The sequence below is a fragment of the Monomorium pharaonis genome, chromosome 6, assembly GCF_013373865.1.
Source record: "Monomorium pharaonis isolate MP-MQ-018 chromosome 6, ASM1337386v2, whole genome shotgun sequence".
Classification (NCBI taxonomy): Eukaryota; Metazoa; Arthropoda; class Insecta; order Hymenoptera; family Formicidae; genus Monomorium; species Monomorium pharaonis.
The window spans coordinates 8,726,486-8,743,218 of NC_050472.1; the positions used below are offsets into that span (position 1 = coordinate 8,726,486).

General features: G+C 34.2%; 2 protein-coding genes across 5 annotated transcripts in view; one reads left to right on the plus strand and one right to left on the minus strand.

Moving 5' to 3' along the window:
• Positions 1–16,733, minus strand: part of LOC105839462 (neuroligin-4, X-linked) — a 391,763-nt gene that overhangs the window by 136,816 nt on the left and 238,214 nt on the right. The gene's annotated exons all lie outside the window — the stretch shown is intronic.
• On the plus strand, positions 6,032–15,615 carry LOC105835848 (glyoxylate reductase/hydroxypyruvate reductase). Its single transcript, XM_036288022.1, has 7 exons — positions 6,032–8,511; positions 10,215–10,318; positions 10,394–10,521; positions 12,170–12,359; positions 13,158–13,321; positions 13,698–13,991; positions 15,371–15,615. Exons 2-7 carry the CDS (start codon positions 10,236–10,238, stop codon positions 15,484–15,486), a joined length of 975 nt encoding a protein of 324 aa, XP_036143915.1. The 5' UTR covers positions 6,032–8,511; positions 10,215–10,235; the 3' UTR covers positions 15,487–15,615.

Sequence of the window (16,733 nt, forward strand, 5' to 3'; positions counted from 1 at the left end):
GTCACGCTGAAAAAGAAATCTGCCAGGTTAAGCCGGCGCGCCGAAGCGAATCCGAAAGATTTGCCGTTTCCGTTTGGCAAATGTCACCGGGGGAGTTTAAACGCCGTATAAATGGATCCAACCCCCCCTTCCCCCCCCTCCCCCCTCAGACAAGCAGGTGGGAAGGGTGAGCTCTTCCTTTCGCACGGGTGTAGGTTAAAGTAGGTTTGTCAAGTTAGATTGGTTAACTCGAGATTATCCGCCCTCCCCATTAATTAAGCTCGTTTATTATCGCCGCGAGAAGCGAGTTTATCCGAAACGGGATATTCTTCGGGTTCTCTTTCGACCGTGGGTTAAAGCGAAGTGGCAAAGGTACACCGCAACTTATCTTTGTGATCTTTGTTAACGGCCTCTATTAATGCTACCTGCAATTTGTGTAATAGCTCCGCGAGGAAAACATTAGAGGGCATAAGATAAAAGCGTGATAAAATGCGAACCGTAAGCTGAATCGTTAACCAGAGACGGTTCTCTCTCATCCTCGCCCTCTTGTTTTCGTAATTCTGATACAACTGAATTTTTGCGAGACCTTCTTCGCCGCTTGCCGCGGTAAAAAAAAAAAAAAAATCGGTAGGAAAAGGAGGGAGGATCGCGGCAGGGTGTCGATCGCAGCAAGAGTGTACAAACGGATGCTAATGCGTCCAAAACTCTCCCTCCCCCCCCGACACTCGTCGACGATTGTCGTCCCCTTCTTTGTCGAGGAACGGTAAACATTGGCTCGTTTGACGAAGCGACGGAAAAGTTGCGACTCCTCTCGGAAAGAATCGGTCGCCGCGCCGAGGAGCCCGGAGTTCTGTCTCTCCTCTCCCGCTGACCGTCCTTGCCACCCTCCTTTGTTCCCCCCGAGCACATCTGTCTCGCTATTTATTCCTTTTTTACTTTCCCGTTCGTCGTTTCGTTCGACCGGCATTCATTGTCCAGTCGCGAAGTTTTCGAGCTTTCCGTGCCACAGCCACGCGCGAGAATGAGAAAAGACGAGGGAGCTTTTAGAGGGGGAGAGGGGGAACTCGCCGGCGAGCCGAGACGGATAGGAAAACAAAGGCGGAGGAAGGATCGGGAGGTGGAAGTGAGAAAGAGGAAGAAGTATTACGAGACGGACGGAGAGGAGACGTAAGATTGATCGTGAGAATACCGGGAGACACGGGAGCACACCGCTTTTTGCCGAAATACCTGTACTCGATGAATGCACTCCGGCAATATTTGCGACTGCTGGCGATTGCCGGTCGCGAGGGAGGTGTTTTCAGGGCAAATATTGAATATTGAGCAAGACAGATTGACTGAAATCGCGGAAACAAAAATTTGTTTTTTTTTCTCTTTTTTTTTTTTCGGTTCATTGTTTTCGAAAACAGCCGTGAAAGGTCAATCACTTGTGCCCCGGTTTACCCCCCCCCGCGTTGATCTCCTCGCGGCGCGTGCACCGCATCGCGAAATGCCGGTCGAAGGGCCGCGGTATTTAGGCGTTCAACGCACGGTATTTTATATTCCATCGGGAATCACGGGAGCCTCTCGTTTCCCATTATCCGCGCGTCAAATATTTCCGGCGCGCGAAATAATTTCGCAACGCCTGATCGCGGATTCGCGTTCAAGAAAGGCTTCGACCGAGCCGCCACCCTTTCCCCTCTCGCCCTTTTTCGACACGTGACGGGCTTAGGGGCGCGCCCCTCCCCCCCTCCCCTTGCAATTTTATACCGCCCGATATGAATTATTCTCGCGTTATTCAATTCCAACGTAATACATATTTAACGCCTCCCTCTCTCACCCCCTCTCCAACCCTCTCCTATTTTGCCGTCTCGTAGGACACGCCGTATAAATTATTCACGTGTGGAACCCGTTTTTGAGCCCGTTCCCGCCGCTCCTGGCCGCTCACCTAAGAAGAAAGAATGCATATGCATACGCACGCGTCCCCGTCACAATGTTACTTTCTCCACCCGCCGCTTTTCCGCGCCGCCCCCGTTTATTTATATTCCCGTATAGGTATGCAGGTATTACAGCTCGATTACGTACGCACGCACGCGTATACACGCGCACACCACGCCGACGCGAATACTCGGCACCGGCTTTAGGAGTCCGATCATAACGGATGGCCGTCCGAGGTATCGAAAAATAAAGAGACGAGACAAATCGTGTGTCGCCCGTTTGCGATAAATCACACGCCAGGTACATGTAAAACTTTTCCGCTCGATCCTATTTAATCTTTCTTTTTTTTTAGGGGGGGGGGGTGGGGATTTATACAGCAAAAATTTCTCTCGCGGCACCCTGAGAAAAAGACCTGCGACATTTGCATAATCAAATTATTATAACTAGGAATATTATTTTTATAGTAATTGTGGGAGCGTCCCAGTTGTCCCATTGAACGGACACCACCAATCAGATTGCTGGGTTGGTTAAGGTTAGGATGAATTTATAGAATTTGATTGGTGGTGTCCGTTTGTTACTGTGCGCATCTGGGACTCACTCGTAATTATTACTATAAATTTGGTAACAATTACGGGCTCAACTGCGCTTACAGTGATTGTTTTATGCAACTTATATTAAAATCTCCATTCCAGTTATGGCAACCATATGATAAATTGCATAGACTGGTACAATAATTAATCACGAGAATTTCAATACAATAGTTTAAGCAAACTATAACTTATATTGCTGAGCAACTATAAAAATATGGTTGGATCCCAAAATGCGATCTATAAATTATAGTAATATCACGACTACTGCAGTTATTTTTTTTTCTCTCGGTGCATGGGTATGGACGTTGCGTGAAATTTATGCAAGAAGTTCGACTTGATTTTTATTTCCCCTCTGATTCCCCGCGACAAGCATAAATTTTCCTAGACCTTAGAAAAGCGCGAGGGTAAAAAAAAAAGAGACTCCCGGACACGAGATTTTACTCGGGATACCGGCGAGCTTTACAGCCGCTCGAACGTGTGACGTATGTATGTGTGCTGGTGCAGCGCACGTAGGTAAACATACTTGCACGTATTCAATGTACCCCGGCCGAGGTATCGAACTCGCCTTATACCTCCCCTACCCACTTTCTATTTGGTAATCTCCCCCGCCCCTCTTCCACTCCTTCAAGATACCGTTTCCTTTTTCGCGCGCGAGTTATTATGGTGAAGTTTCGTTCCCGGCTTAATATTCCATCGGGGAAGCATCCCCGGGATACGATTTCCGCGATCCCGACGTAGAGATATGTATATTCGCGCAAAAGCGCAGGGCGGAAAGGTGCCATTACCGCATCTTAGAGATCTCGCGAAGTCACATGGGGTTGGGTGGTAGGGGGAGGGGGCGCGCGCGTTGTTCTCGGAATGCCAATCCGCCGTCCTCCACGATCCTCTTTCCTATCGGTTCGATTACTCGTCGATCCGGAAATCTGATGCGGCTTATCTCCCGGTATCCATCGGATTCATCGGACCGGCGCGGGAAAACACGTTTACAATCACGCTGGCCGCGGGGATAAAGCCGGGCTTGCGGAACGATCGAGTCTACATTTTCTACGTTCAATTTGCGAAAGGCAATGGTTTACCGCTTTGGGCTCTTTAATAATTCATGCCGAGCTCGCGAATACAAATTATCCTTTGCCGCCCGTGGAGGAAGCGATCGGAAGTCCGGTATCGGCGGGAGGAAAAAAAAAAGGATCCGACGTCCCTCGATTGCTGTCGGAGCCAACTCTCCGCGCGCGCGAAATCGATCCTCGCGGTCCACCGAAGGACGGCCCCGAAATCTCACCCCCGAATTTGATTTCCCCCCTAACTTGCCCTCTGCCTCCCGTGCGACCTCCTCTTCTCCGAGTCTGATAAATATTCCATCTCTCTCTCTCTCTCTCTCGATCCGATCGGTGGCAACGTGTCGGGCGCGTTGCTATTGTTTGTGGGCGCACCTATACTTGCAACACTCTCGTCCTCGCGCTTGGGGTCCTAGAAATGGCGTGGGGACGTCCGAAGATGCGGATGATCCTCTCTCGGCACTTCACCACGATCGATGAATACATGACGAGGCACCTCAATTGAAGGAGCACTCGGGAAAAAATCTCTTTTACATTATGAATATGTTTCATAGAGAAAAAAAAATGATTGCAATCCATAATTAAACTATAATTTATTATTAGTCAATTTTGTTTTCTGTTTTCAAATTTATTCCTGATGATATTATTTGCATTTCGGTTCGTTATACAAACATTACATCGTTAAACTGTGTATTTTATTCATCTGTAATTTCTGCTATTATTGCACTGACAATGAGAGAAGAATGTCGAAGTATTGAGAATCAAATGTCTCTTATGACGTTTTGTTCGCTAGTTATTTGTTATAAAAAAATTTATTTGTGAAAACGAAATATACATTTCTGTGAAATATTCTGTGAAATATACTTCTAAAATATATTTCTGTAAAATATATCTTTGATTTAAAGAGATAACATTCAGTGTGAGAAAAAATAAATAATTTAATTGCTAGAAATAAAACATTTAATTCGCCCTATTTAAATAAATCATTTATTAGAGAAAAATACTTCAAATTTTTTTATGGGAAATAACCAACTAAAAAATAAACCAATTAATAAGAAAAATAAAATGCATTTCATAGAAATATATATTTCGTTTTTACAAATAAATTTTTTTATAACAAATAAATATCGAAGAAAACATCATAAGAAATATTTGGTTCTCAATACTTCGACATACTTTTCTTTCAGTGTGTGTGCGTATATAATTGTTTATTTTATGTATTCGTTTTGCAATAATTTCTTTTCTCAAATCTCTTCATTAATTGCAATAAAACTATTATTATTATTATTATTACGCATTAATAAAAAAATTTGTGACATTTGTGAATAAAATTGCATAATAAAACACTTATAATCAAGAATATCATTTTTGTGGTTATTATTATTATAATATAGTAATGGTAATAATAACAATATGCTTATAATAATTTTTCCATGGTACAAATTACGATAATTAAAATCTCCATTGTGATTATGGCAACCATATCATAAGTTGTTACAATTATAAAAACTTTAATATATAATTTGGAACAAACTATAATTTAGATTGTTGAATAATTATAAAAATACAGTTAGATCCAAAAATGACTGTAAATTATAGTAATATTTAGACTATTGCAACTAATTTTTCCTCTCAATGTACCATTCTCCCACTCTCCTTTTGTCCACAACTAAAAAGCGAATTCTAGAATTGTACTGGACCAACGACAACAAAGCCGCACGCTAAGGCCGGATCTATAATAGATGTAGTAAGCCTCAAACATAAGGAATTAACCAATTATATTTGATTTGATCCTTCTCACATTCAATTATAATTGATCAGTTTCTTATGGCATAAAGCTTACTACACCTATTGTAGATCCGACCTTAGGCTAATATTTCATGTGTCGTACGACAAGCTGATTGGACGTTCTCGTCATAGATTAGAGAGGTTTCGAAGTCTCTAGAAATACTCTAGCTTATCGCCAATCAAAAAGCCTAATTAACTCGTCGCACGACACATTTCAAATGTTAGCCTTAATCATTTTCCCACTATACTTCTGTTACTCTTTGCGGCATTATTTCAATAAATCCTTAAGACAAAATAAAACCTCAGAGTTCAGAAGACTCTCCCCGAGTTCAATCCTCTGTTCAATCTTGCCCGACATCTTATACCGTGTAATTTAAATTCTCATCCAGGTGTTCTTCGATCATCTCGCGAGAATAACGTAAGAAAAGCCGCGGTATCTGAATGGTCGCGAGACGTAATCTGGCTCCGCAGCCGATCTTTAACTTCCCGTTTTACTTCCACGCCCTCTTCGCGGTGAACGGGGAGTCGATCAATTTTATCTTCGTCCCGGCCTGAAAGACGATTGTCGGGCGCGCAAGCAATCGTCGTTGGTTAGCCGGCGAATTTAGTTCTCGCCGTGCTTTTGTGCCTCGCACCTCCGGGGATATAAAGGAGATCTTATCTCTCTTACGCCCACCTCCCCTATCGCCCCCCCCCATCCTCTCCTCCCCCCGCGCCGCAACTTGGTCGCGATCAATGAATTCGTGATGAGACGGTCTGTGATCGGAGCCGGACCGGGAGTTCCGAGAAATCACAATCACGACGAGATCTTCGACGTGCATTCGCGCGAGCGCGAAGCGATCGATAACGTCCGAGCGCTCTCTTTCTCCCCTTCCGATCTACGGAAGGAGAGAGGAGCCCTCCTTCGAGAACCCCTTTGGGATCGAACGGGAGTGTTCCCGCAATTTTCTCGTAATATCGTTAACACGTGTGGCGGCGCGATATCATTCCGCCGCTTCTTTTGTGTAATTTCCGTCGAGAGATTGTAGGCGCTGACGTCACTCTGTTCAATCTCCTGTTACTAATTAGGAGAAAGACTGTTGTGTCTGGAAACACATTTTTAGAATTCCTTCTATTTCTATATTTATTTTACCTGTTTATGTAAACGTTGTTTATAAATAGGTTATATTTATATAATTTAAAATTTAAATTTGTTATTTAGCTTCGCAGAAAGAATATAATATATCTTAACCACTGTTTTTTGTTCACAGAGTTGAAAAAGTTGATTTTTAAAAGTAACTATTAAATGCCAATAGAACGCAAATTTGAAGACCGAAGCTCGTTGACACAGTTTTTACAGTTTCGTCGTTTCACATTTTAAACAACTAATTATTATGATTAAACTGTACTAATTTGGAAATCTCTGTACGTTTTTATGCTGGGAACAATTTTGTGTAATATATAATTTCTTTGTAGTATGTGAAATGCATTATGGCTGCATTATAGCCAATTTGCATTAATAATTATAATGGAATAAATTGCCTAGATAATAAACAAATTCTATTAAATTTATAAAATAATAAAGCAGATTGCAAGTATGTATTTCTGTATGTATACGTATTAAATAAAACTTTGAAATTAGTACTTATATAAAATAGATATTTTATGATAACTTTTCCATTGTTCTTTTCGCCGTAGATTTATAAACGGAACGCAATGCCAACTTGTTTCTTGTGCCAACAATCTTTCCTGTAAAAGAATAACTTTAATTCTATTTGAGAATCAACTCTAGGTTGAACTGAAACTATTGGAGTAACTCTCTGCAGTTATATTAGTAATTAAATTAATTTTAAAATTTAGTTAAAGTTAAATTTAAATATATTTCGACGATGAAAAACAAAGAAATTTAAACAATTTAACGGTAATATAAAGTCAATAATATATTTTATTTGTTTTGTATTTTGCTTCATGAAATACAAAAAAATATAAAACAAATATTTTAATTTCTTTATTCTACTACTTTAAATAAAGTTGAAATTACATTTTAAATTTGCCTTGTTATAAACAGAAAACAAACACCTTTAACCAAATCCATTTCTCATTATTTTCCCTTTCTTTTTTCTTTCTCCAGTTTATATACTCTTTTCTTCCATATCTGAGTATTACTTTCTTATTCAAATTTCATCTTCTTCTTCTTAATCAATCTATAATTTATGTCTATCCAATGTTTCATTGAATCTGCAATGTTTTTGTCATTATTAATGAACGGCAAATTATATTTATGGTATCTAAAAGATATAATCTGTATTTCTGTAACGCATTGTTAGACCAACGTGTAAAACACACAAAAAAATAAGGCTCGGTTTTTGTAAAGCAATAGAATGTGTCAAAACAAGTCAATAAGCGAGCTACGTCAGTAAAATTATATAAATGTTTGTAAATTTATATTAAATATTACCAATATATAAAATTAAAACAATAATAAAATCAAATAAAAAATAATGTGTATTTTAATATTTTGAAACGTTTCGACTAATACCAAGTCTTCATCAGTCATGATAAATGCTTAAATCAATCAAAATATAAATCATTAAAACACTGGATAAAAAGCGTAATTAAAAAATGTGCAATCAGTAATATTATGTACGCTGTAAAATAATAAACTACATGTTTAAAGAAACAAACGCGAGCTTAGTTTTAATAATTAACTGCAGTGTTTTATCAGACATATGTATAAATCTTAATGCGCTATAAAAACTGTTATAAAAAATAATTTTGTTATTAATTTTCTATTTTTAATTAATTAATTTTAATATTAATTTTTTTTGCATAACGTAATTTTACTTTTATAGTTGTCTTTTCTTACCTTTTATGCAAAATATGATAATTAAGATAAGATTGTAAGTAATATTTCAAACGGACGGTGACACGACCGCCCACGATTTCGGGAAATTCATAGCCGGAAATATTGAAGAGGACCTCATGAATATGATTTGAGTTTCGCGCCCGAGGATCTACGCACGTGAATCGCAACGCAGGATCGAGACCAATGAGGGGTGCGACACAATTTTAGGCAAAGTGGGGTGCGTGACCCCCGCAAGATCAACGATCGACATCCTCACTTTGGCTGCGGATACGTCTCGCGACAGAACCCGAACCCGGACGACTGACGGCGAATAGTCGAAGGACAATCATCAAGATTATTGGTGAGACAAACATCACATTTTCTATAAAGTCGTCGGTTTCGCGATCGGGCGAATCGCGCGTCGACCGAGCATCGCGATCGTTCCGCGAGATTTTATATCAGCAATAACTTTGAGTTTGTCGTGGTATCGTCGCCTCGCCGATCCGCAAAATGTAATTGTTCGTTTTTTTATTGTTAAACTTTTGGATCGATAATTCTCTTTCGTATTCCAATCCGCCCGTACCGAACCACCCCCTCTACTATTCCCGGACCTGAGCAGTCGGCAATCGCGGAGCCGTCGAAGTCCGCGCCGAGTCAAAGTAATATTTCTCGAGTTTTTGAGAGTAATTATAGACATTTTGAAAAGAGTGACGCGACCATATTGCATTCGAGGATTATGTAAAATCACATGCTTTCTCGTTCAGGGTGCAACATTTTGTGTTGAATAACGGCACGGCCGGGGGGGGGGGGAGGGACAAAGTTGCCCCGTTGCGCGAGCATGGTCGCAAATTTGACGCTCAACGTGGGGCTGGCCTCGTGGAAAATAAAATAATTAAATTCAACCTATTAATAATTGCGGGCTTGAAGAGCGAGAGAAGTATCGCGCTTGCATGTTATGTGACTTCGATTTGTCATCTTTTTGTGTTAATTTGTTTCCTTTTAGTCGTGCACTGAGAAAAAGATATTAATAATTGATAAAATTTTCCAACTAAAATTTTGCCAGTTCCAGAATTTATGCATTTAACTTAAATGCACAAATTTCGATTCAAATATTTACGTAGTTAATTGAAATATATAAATATTTGAGATAGACAAAATTCAATTTAGTTGAAAAATTTAGTCAAATTATTATTTTTTTTTCCAATGCGTTAATTTCGTGCGTGTCGCGAGTTTTGCGATTTTCGCAAAAATTATTAATTTTGGTAAATGGAGAAATTTCAGCGTTTCTCAGGGAATTCCGTATTTTCGATCGCTGTGCTTGTCGCCTCATAGCGCGGTGTTTACAGCGCGGCGTTTAACTGTCGTTATCTCTTTCTGTCGGACTTGGTGCTCCGCGACGTGTTTACGTTCGGGAACTCACATTCCGAAGGTTTCTCCGTACCCTTCATTTCGTTTGATATTGAATATTTCGAGTTTTACTGTTGTGAGCTACCGGTCGTTTCAAATTTCGTTTATCTTGAGCATTTATCCGACTTGATGTCGTTATAGAAGGTCGAAGGGGGAAGCCCCACAGCAGATACGCGTGTTTTCGTGTTCCGGGGTGAAGCGTGCGCCATCGTGAATTTTATAACCGCCCCATCTAATGCATAACTGCGTTCTCTCCTCTAAAAAAAACATTTTTCTTCTTTGTACTTTTGAATAAAATAAATATACATTTTTAATATAAAGTTTTTTAAGTTTTATATATAAATTTCTTAGGTGTTTTATATTACATTGGCCATTTTTTTAAATCAATAATTTCGTTTTTTTTTGCTTTTTTATAATATAATTAGAAGATTTCCATATGGATAAATTGTCGAAATCACCTATGAATTTTAAGCAATTTTGTTGTAATTTGATAATTTGCCGTAATTCGTTTTATTTAAAAATATTTTGTTATTTTTGGCAACCTTTTAAAATCACATATGCCATATATTACTTTTATTTTATAATATACATCAAAATCCAGATTGATCATTGGCGCGTATTCCCTAAACTAAATAATTACCATCATTTTTATTTCAGTTTCCTTATTTAAACAGCACAATGACGAGTTTACCAGCTCGACCTCGTGTTTTGGTGACTAGTAATGAAGTGCCTGTTGTTGGTATCGATTTGCTTCGCACAAAGTAAGTCTGAATAAATGTGGAATATTTCAAAAGATTCTAGAGATTACTTGTTATTTTTACCATTGTTGCACATAGATGCGATGTCACTATTTTACCGGCTAGCGTCAGTAATCGAGAACAAGTATTGAAAGCTCTTCCTGGTCATAATGCTGTATTCCTCGCTAGCCATCATCTTGTCAATAGCGAGTTGCTGGACATTGCTGGTAAGGATCCATTTTGTTGATCTTCTTGATAACATTTCTTTATTTCGAGTAATTCCACAAATTATGCAATTCAAATGTTCCTAATTATTTATTAAAGAAAATATGCTCTTTAAATTCGATTAAAGTTTTTTAATTGATATATCTTGGGTGAAACACTGATTAAGAAATGCGGAAGAATTTAGAGGTTCTTCAATTAAAAGAAATGGAACGAGAGTTTCGAAGACTTTTCGTATGTTTTAATTCAAGAGAATTGCCAGCTTCAAAATAGTAAATAACAAACAAAATGTAAACAATAAGAACAACAATTTGTTATTTTAAAATGTTTTTTTCATAATATTGAAGTAGAAAATAAATGAAAAATGGTTTGTATTAATAATTTAAAATTTCTATGCAATAATAAACTATGTTAAATACGCTGACATGTGATTCCGTATGAAAACGATCGACTTATAATGAATTCTTGGTTCGATCTTGACCGATTAAAGAGCTGTCTCCTCAAACATAATGACGTATTAAAAATATTAAAAGAATGTATTTTTATGATCACTGAGACTCGAGAGATTCACAATATCTTTTCTTACACGATTTTAATGTTTTTTTAATTATGTTTTATTATTATATTTATTCCTATTATAGCACATGATATTATTTGAATATTCTATGCTTATACTGTGAATATATATTTCATATATAATGTACGAAGAACGAAAGATATATTTATTATGTTTAAATCAATATGTTATTTTTTGTATGTTTAGAATTTACTTTTTAAGTTACGCAATTTAAAAGTGATACTTTTTCATGCCAAACCTCAGCATTCAGTTTTATCATTAAAAGGCGTAACATGACAATTAACGAATTAATTTTTTTTAAGGTTACTTTTGATTTCAAACATTCTTTTTAATGTTTTCAATGATAAATTGCTTTTAATAAAATGTTCATATCTATTTTATATCTACTTACGTACGATTTGAATTAGTAAAATTGTAGGTTAATGAGCTCAATTAATTATTATATACATAATTAAAATCTTAACAGCATTAAATCTTAACATAATTAAAATCTTAAAGAGATACCGAGAACTCTGAACATTAATCTTCAGAAAATATCACAATAGTATATTGCTGATATTCTCAGAATATTCGAGAAACGTACTGCGATATTTTCACTATATATACTGATTGTACGAATATTCTTACGTTTGCCCTTTCATTTATTCTGGTACATACTAATATTTAGCAGTATGTATGTACTGAGAATATCACGCAGTATGTACCACTCACGTTTAGAGAATACAGATCCAGTATATGTCCAATACGTTGCATGTATATTAGGATGTTACAAATCAATTTTTAAGTCGGGCGCTCTTCTGTTTTGCTCATAACTATAAAAAAGTAATTTAAAAAATTTTACATAAAATTAAGACTCGCCGGTAATTAAAGTTATAAAAAGTGATAACTTTAACTACTGGTAGCGATCGTTATATTTTATCTTTTTTATAATTATAATAAATGCGTGCGTGCGTGCGTGTGTATGAGAATATCTGTCTCAAACCTTTCTTGTTAAAATAAGCAGCATCCTAATATGTATATTATGCACATATTTTTTTTCGCACTACATTTTGACGAATTCAATTTTTGTTTTTCAGGACCAAATTTAAAAGTCGTGTCAACAATGTCTGCAGGATTCGATCACTTAGATGTTCCAGAAATTAAAAAGAGAGGAATTAAAGTTGGACATACGCCGATGATACTGTCTGATGCAGTTGCGGAAATCGCAGTGCTGTTGTTATTATCCGCGGCGAGACGTTCGCATGAGGGTCGCATGGCGCTAGAACAGTAACTGTTTTATTTTATTTTATTACAATTTACAATTAGATTACATTTTAAGTGTAATCGACATCAAAATCCTCTCGCTTAAAAAGTCTGATAAAATTAAATAGAAAAATTAACGACATAAGGCATATTTTTAATCAATGAATATTATAGTTAACGACTAATGTCAGATCTCTTTCTAACATATGATAAGTTTATATATTATTATGCAATTTATATTGATTATTTTAATTTATCGGGAGTTCGACAATAGATGAGCAAATTTTAGTGATTTAGATAATAAAATAAAGTAAAAATTATGAATAATAAAATTGTGATTGAGGTTGCACTTTTTATGTATAAACGCTTACATATTTGCTTTAGGATTTTTTACGTAAATACTTAAAATTACAAAATCAAGAACAACAACTTCGGTTTTGTTTTTTAATTATAAATATTAAAATATTTGCATGCTTTAAGCACTTTTCCATGAATATTAAAAATTGTAAACTCAAAAATAGCACAATTTTGATAAAGGGATTATTTTTTATTGTATCTAAATATTTGTTTTAGGCATTTTTACATCGTGTATTTGAACATTTATAATTAAAAGACAAAATCTTATAATCGCAATTTTATTATTTTTGATTTTTGATAATTATTATTCATTGAGAATTACTCTTTAAATTTGCTCTCACCTGTATTTTATATAAATATGTATTTAGTTAAAACAATTCATTTTTCTATTTTGTCTTTTTATTGAATTGTTTAATAAAAAACTGAATAGTATAGTAATAAATATACATACATAAAATATTTTAGGAATAACACACAATCGGGACCGCAATGGCTACTGGGACAAGATTTACGAGGTTCTACAGTCGGCATTTTTGGTTTAGGAAATATTGGTCAAGAAATAGTTAAACGATTAAAGGGATTTGAAGTGGGGCGCTTTATTTATAATGGACGTTCACGCAAGAAAGCAGGTGCGCTTAAGGATCATTAGTAAACTATTTTTTTGTTTTCATATCTTACATATCTGTATTCCCTGTCCTTTATTTTATAGTTCTCAATTACAAAATATAGATTAATATATGTTCGATTAATTTTCTTTATTATGTTTATTCCAAAATATATATAGAGATTCTAAAAAATTTATTGTTAATTAATTTAATAGATTTTATAATAAATTTTAATAATAAATAAATCTAAATAATTACATAAATCTTTAATAAATTTATTACTTGCAAAAAAATTTCTTTCGCAAACTTTAAAATTAGAATACATTTAAATGAGATTATATAAATCTTTTACATGTAACTAATAATACAGTTATTCTTTAAAACGAATAATATGATTCAGGTGATGAACTTGGAGCTACATTTGTATCATCCCTGGATGAATTTCTAAAAAGTAGTGATTTTCTCGTGATTGCGGCACCTTTGACTAATGAAACTCGAGGACTTTTCAACGACAGCGTATTCGACAAGATGAAGAAAACGGCTGTTTTGGTGAACGTAGCTCGCGGCCAAATCGTCAATACCGATTCACTTGTGAGGGCTCTGCGTAATAGAAAGATATTCGCTGCTGGTTTAGACGTCACCGATCCAGAACCGTTGCCACCAGGACATGACCTTCTAAAACTACCTAATGTCGGTCGGTATTTTTTTATTTTTTATTTTCATATGTTATTTCTTTTTATCTTACATTTGAATATTCAAAAAATCAATTGTGAGTGTTGTATTTTATGCTATGCTCTTTGAAATTGTAGAATATTTGATTCTACAATTTCAAAATATTCAGGAATGTAATAATTTAGAAATATGGAAATTAAGATTTTTTTGACGAATTGAATTAAATTTCATTTCTTTGTTCAAATCTGAATTGAACCGAATCGATAAAATTTGACTCGAATCGAATCGAATTAAATTGAATTAAATCTTTAAAAGATATAATTTTTAACTAACAACATAACATATTCAAAGGAATAATGTATATGTGTATATTTAAAATCTGTGCTCTTGGGAGTCTTTATAAGTATTGTTACTTTTTAAAAATTAATATTTTTCAAAATTTAAATTTTATGTTTATTAGTAACAACATAATTATTGTTCGATTTTTAATAATATTTTAATAATGAATGAAAGAAATATTGTACATGGGTTGTGACAAATAAAAAAGAGATACTAATAAGAGCTATATTCGAGTGTTAATCATGCGTGTGATCAAATGTTCCTAATAATATAATATAACCGTTTAATATTCTCTTTAATATAATATAAATTAGCTATAATAATTCGCAATTTCTTATCGACTTATGTGAAAGTTCTGTTGAACTTTTGTGAATTAACAAAAAGATACGCATGGTCAAAGTAATGTGCCAATCAATCATATGTCAGTTTTCATAAAATTTCAAAAAGATTACAAATTAGTGATTACATCAATCAACTACAAAACTAAACATGGTGTGAAGATACAATAGTGTCAATACTGATGAAATACTAATGTCAATAATTAAAAAAAATTTATTTAATGCAATTCTCTAATAAATGAGTACATAAATAATTCACTTACATATTGATCAGCAATTTAAAATTGCTGACATTGATTCTAGTAAACATCTACAAGATTCCTACTTTTCTTAATTTTAGAAAAAAACAATGAAAAAATTATTGTGAGATGTAATAAAATAATATCTTAGTCAGGATTCGAAAGAAAGTCCTTTATATTTGATTTTATTTCTACATAAAATTATCAATGTCAGTTTACCGCATCCTGCTAAGGTTTGACAAAAATAATTTTGATTTAATAAGACATTTCTAATGTAAAAATTCTTGACGACTCAATATTAGTTTTATTGAACGTCATTGAATTAATCATTAAAAGCATTGAACATTTCCGAATCAAATCTTATCTGAATCAATTTAATTCGTATTCGAATAGTTCGCATGTACTGGTAATTTATTACTGATAATATACAACAATGTTATAATTTATACGTAATATGATATATCAGTTTATTTTGGTAATTACAGAAATTACGCCACATTTAGGCAGCGCGACCATCAAGACTCGCAATGACATGTCATTAACCGCAGCTCAAAATATTATCAATGGTCTTGAGGATAAGCCCTTGGTGTACCCTTTATAATAATTTATATTTCTTGCATGTGCTGTAAATTCTTTATATTTACTACTTTATCTATTCAAAAACGTTATTAAAGATTATTATATATTCTCATGTACGCTTTAATAAAATTCTCTTTGATTTTTTTACAGAGATTGTACAAATAAAATTACTTTCCTGTGTTATTTTAATTTGATTATTCTTATTCATTAAATTAAAATAAAATTATTCTCCTGTGTTATTTTAATTTGATTATTCTTATTCATTAAATTAAATATATCGATTAAACAATCAAATATTTCTGATAAAGTGAATTATGTTTAAATATTTCTAAAAATATTATTTATCACAAATCCAATTATTTAATTTATTATTATATTATAGTATGATTTTATAAGAAGGTGTAGGATATCTTCAAAAATTGTACAATTACATTAATATATTTAGTTGTTTCTTGAAGTTTCTCTCATAATTTTAAAATTCATTTTTCAATTTAAATATTTTAAAGTCTATTCCAATTTTCAAAAAATTCTTAACAATTTATTTATTATTGATTAAAATACTTAATCCCATAAATTGAAAAGTTAAAGCACACACGATTTTATAAAAAATATCATACATGATATTTTGTTTTAAATAAATAATATTCTAACTTCAAAGATATGTATGTTTATGGATTTCTCAAAAAGAGCTTTGTATTACTAGGGTTATTATTCGGGAAGTAACGCGTTACTTGTAACGTTACAGTTACTTTCTTTTTAGTAACAGATTGATAATGGTTTTTTTTCATAACTGCAATGCCAACGTGATTATATTTTTTTACTAACAGTTACGAATTTAACAAATTTATCATACCTATATTATGCCAATATTGAATTAATATTGGTCTAAATTCTTACTTGAAGTTACTTTTTAGAATTAGTAACTTGTAATTAGTTATTTTTTTGACTTAATAATTAATAGTGAATTAACGAGTTGTTTTTTAAATTTTCTTAATTCTGGTTTTTATATCGTAGTAATAATCCTTATTTGTTTAGAAACACACAACATTATGAATAAATGCAAGCGAGTAAATGCAAACATGAAAATGTTTGTTGTCGAAAAGAAATTACAGTTTATACAATATTTGCAATAATTCATAAATTCAAATTTAAATTGTGTTCAGTAGTGTTTATAATCTATAATCTATAAAATTATATCTTATGGGCAATAACAGGTGGGTAGTGTTGCAATTGTGATTAACGATTTAATTTAAAAAATTAAAAAAAATT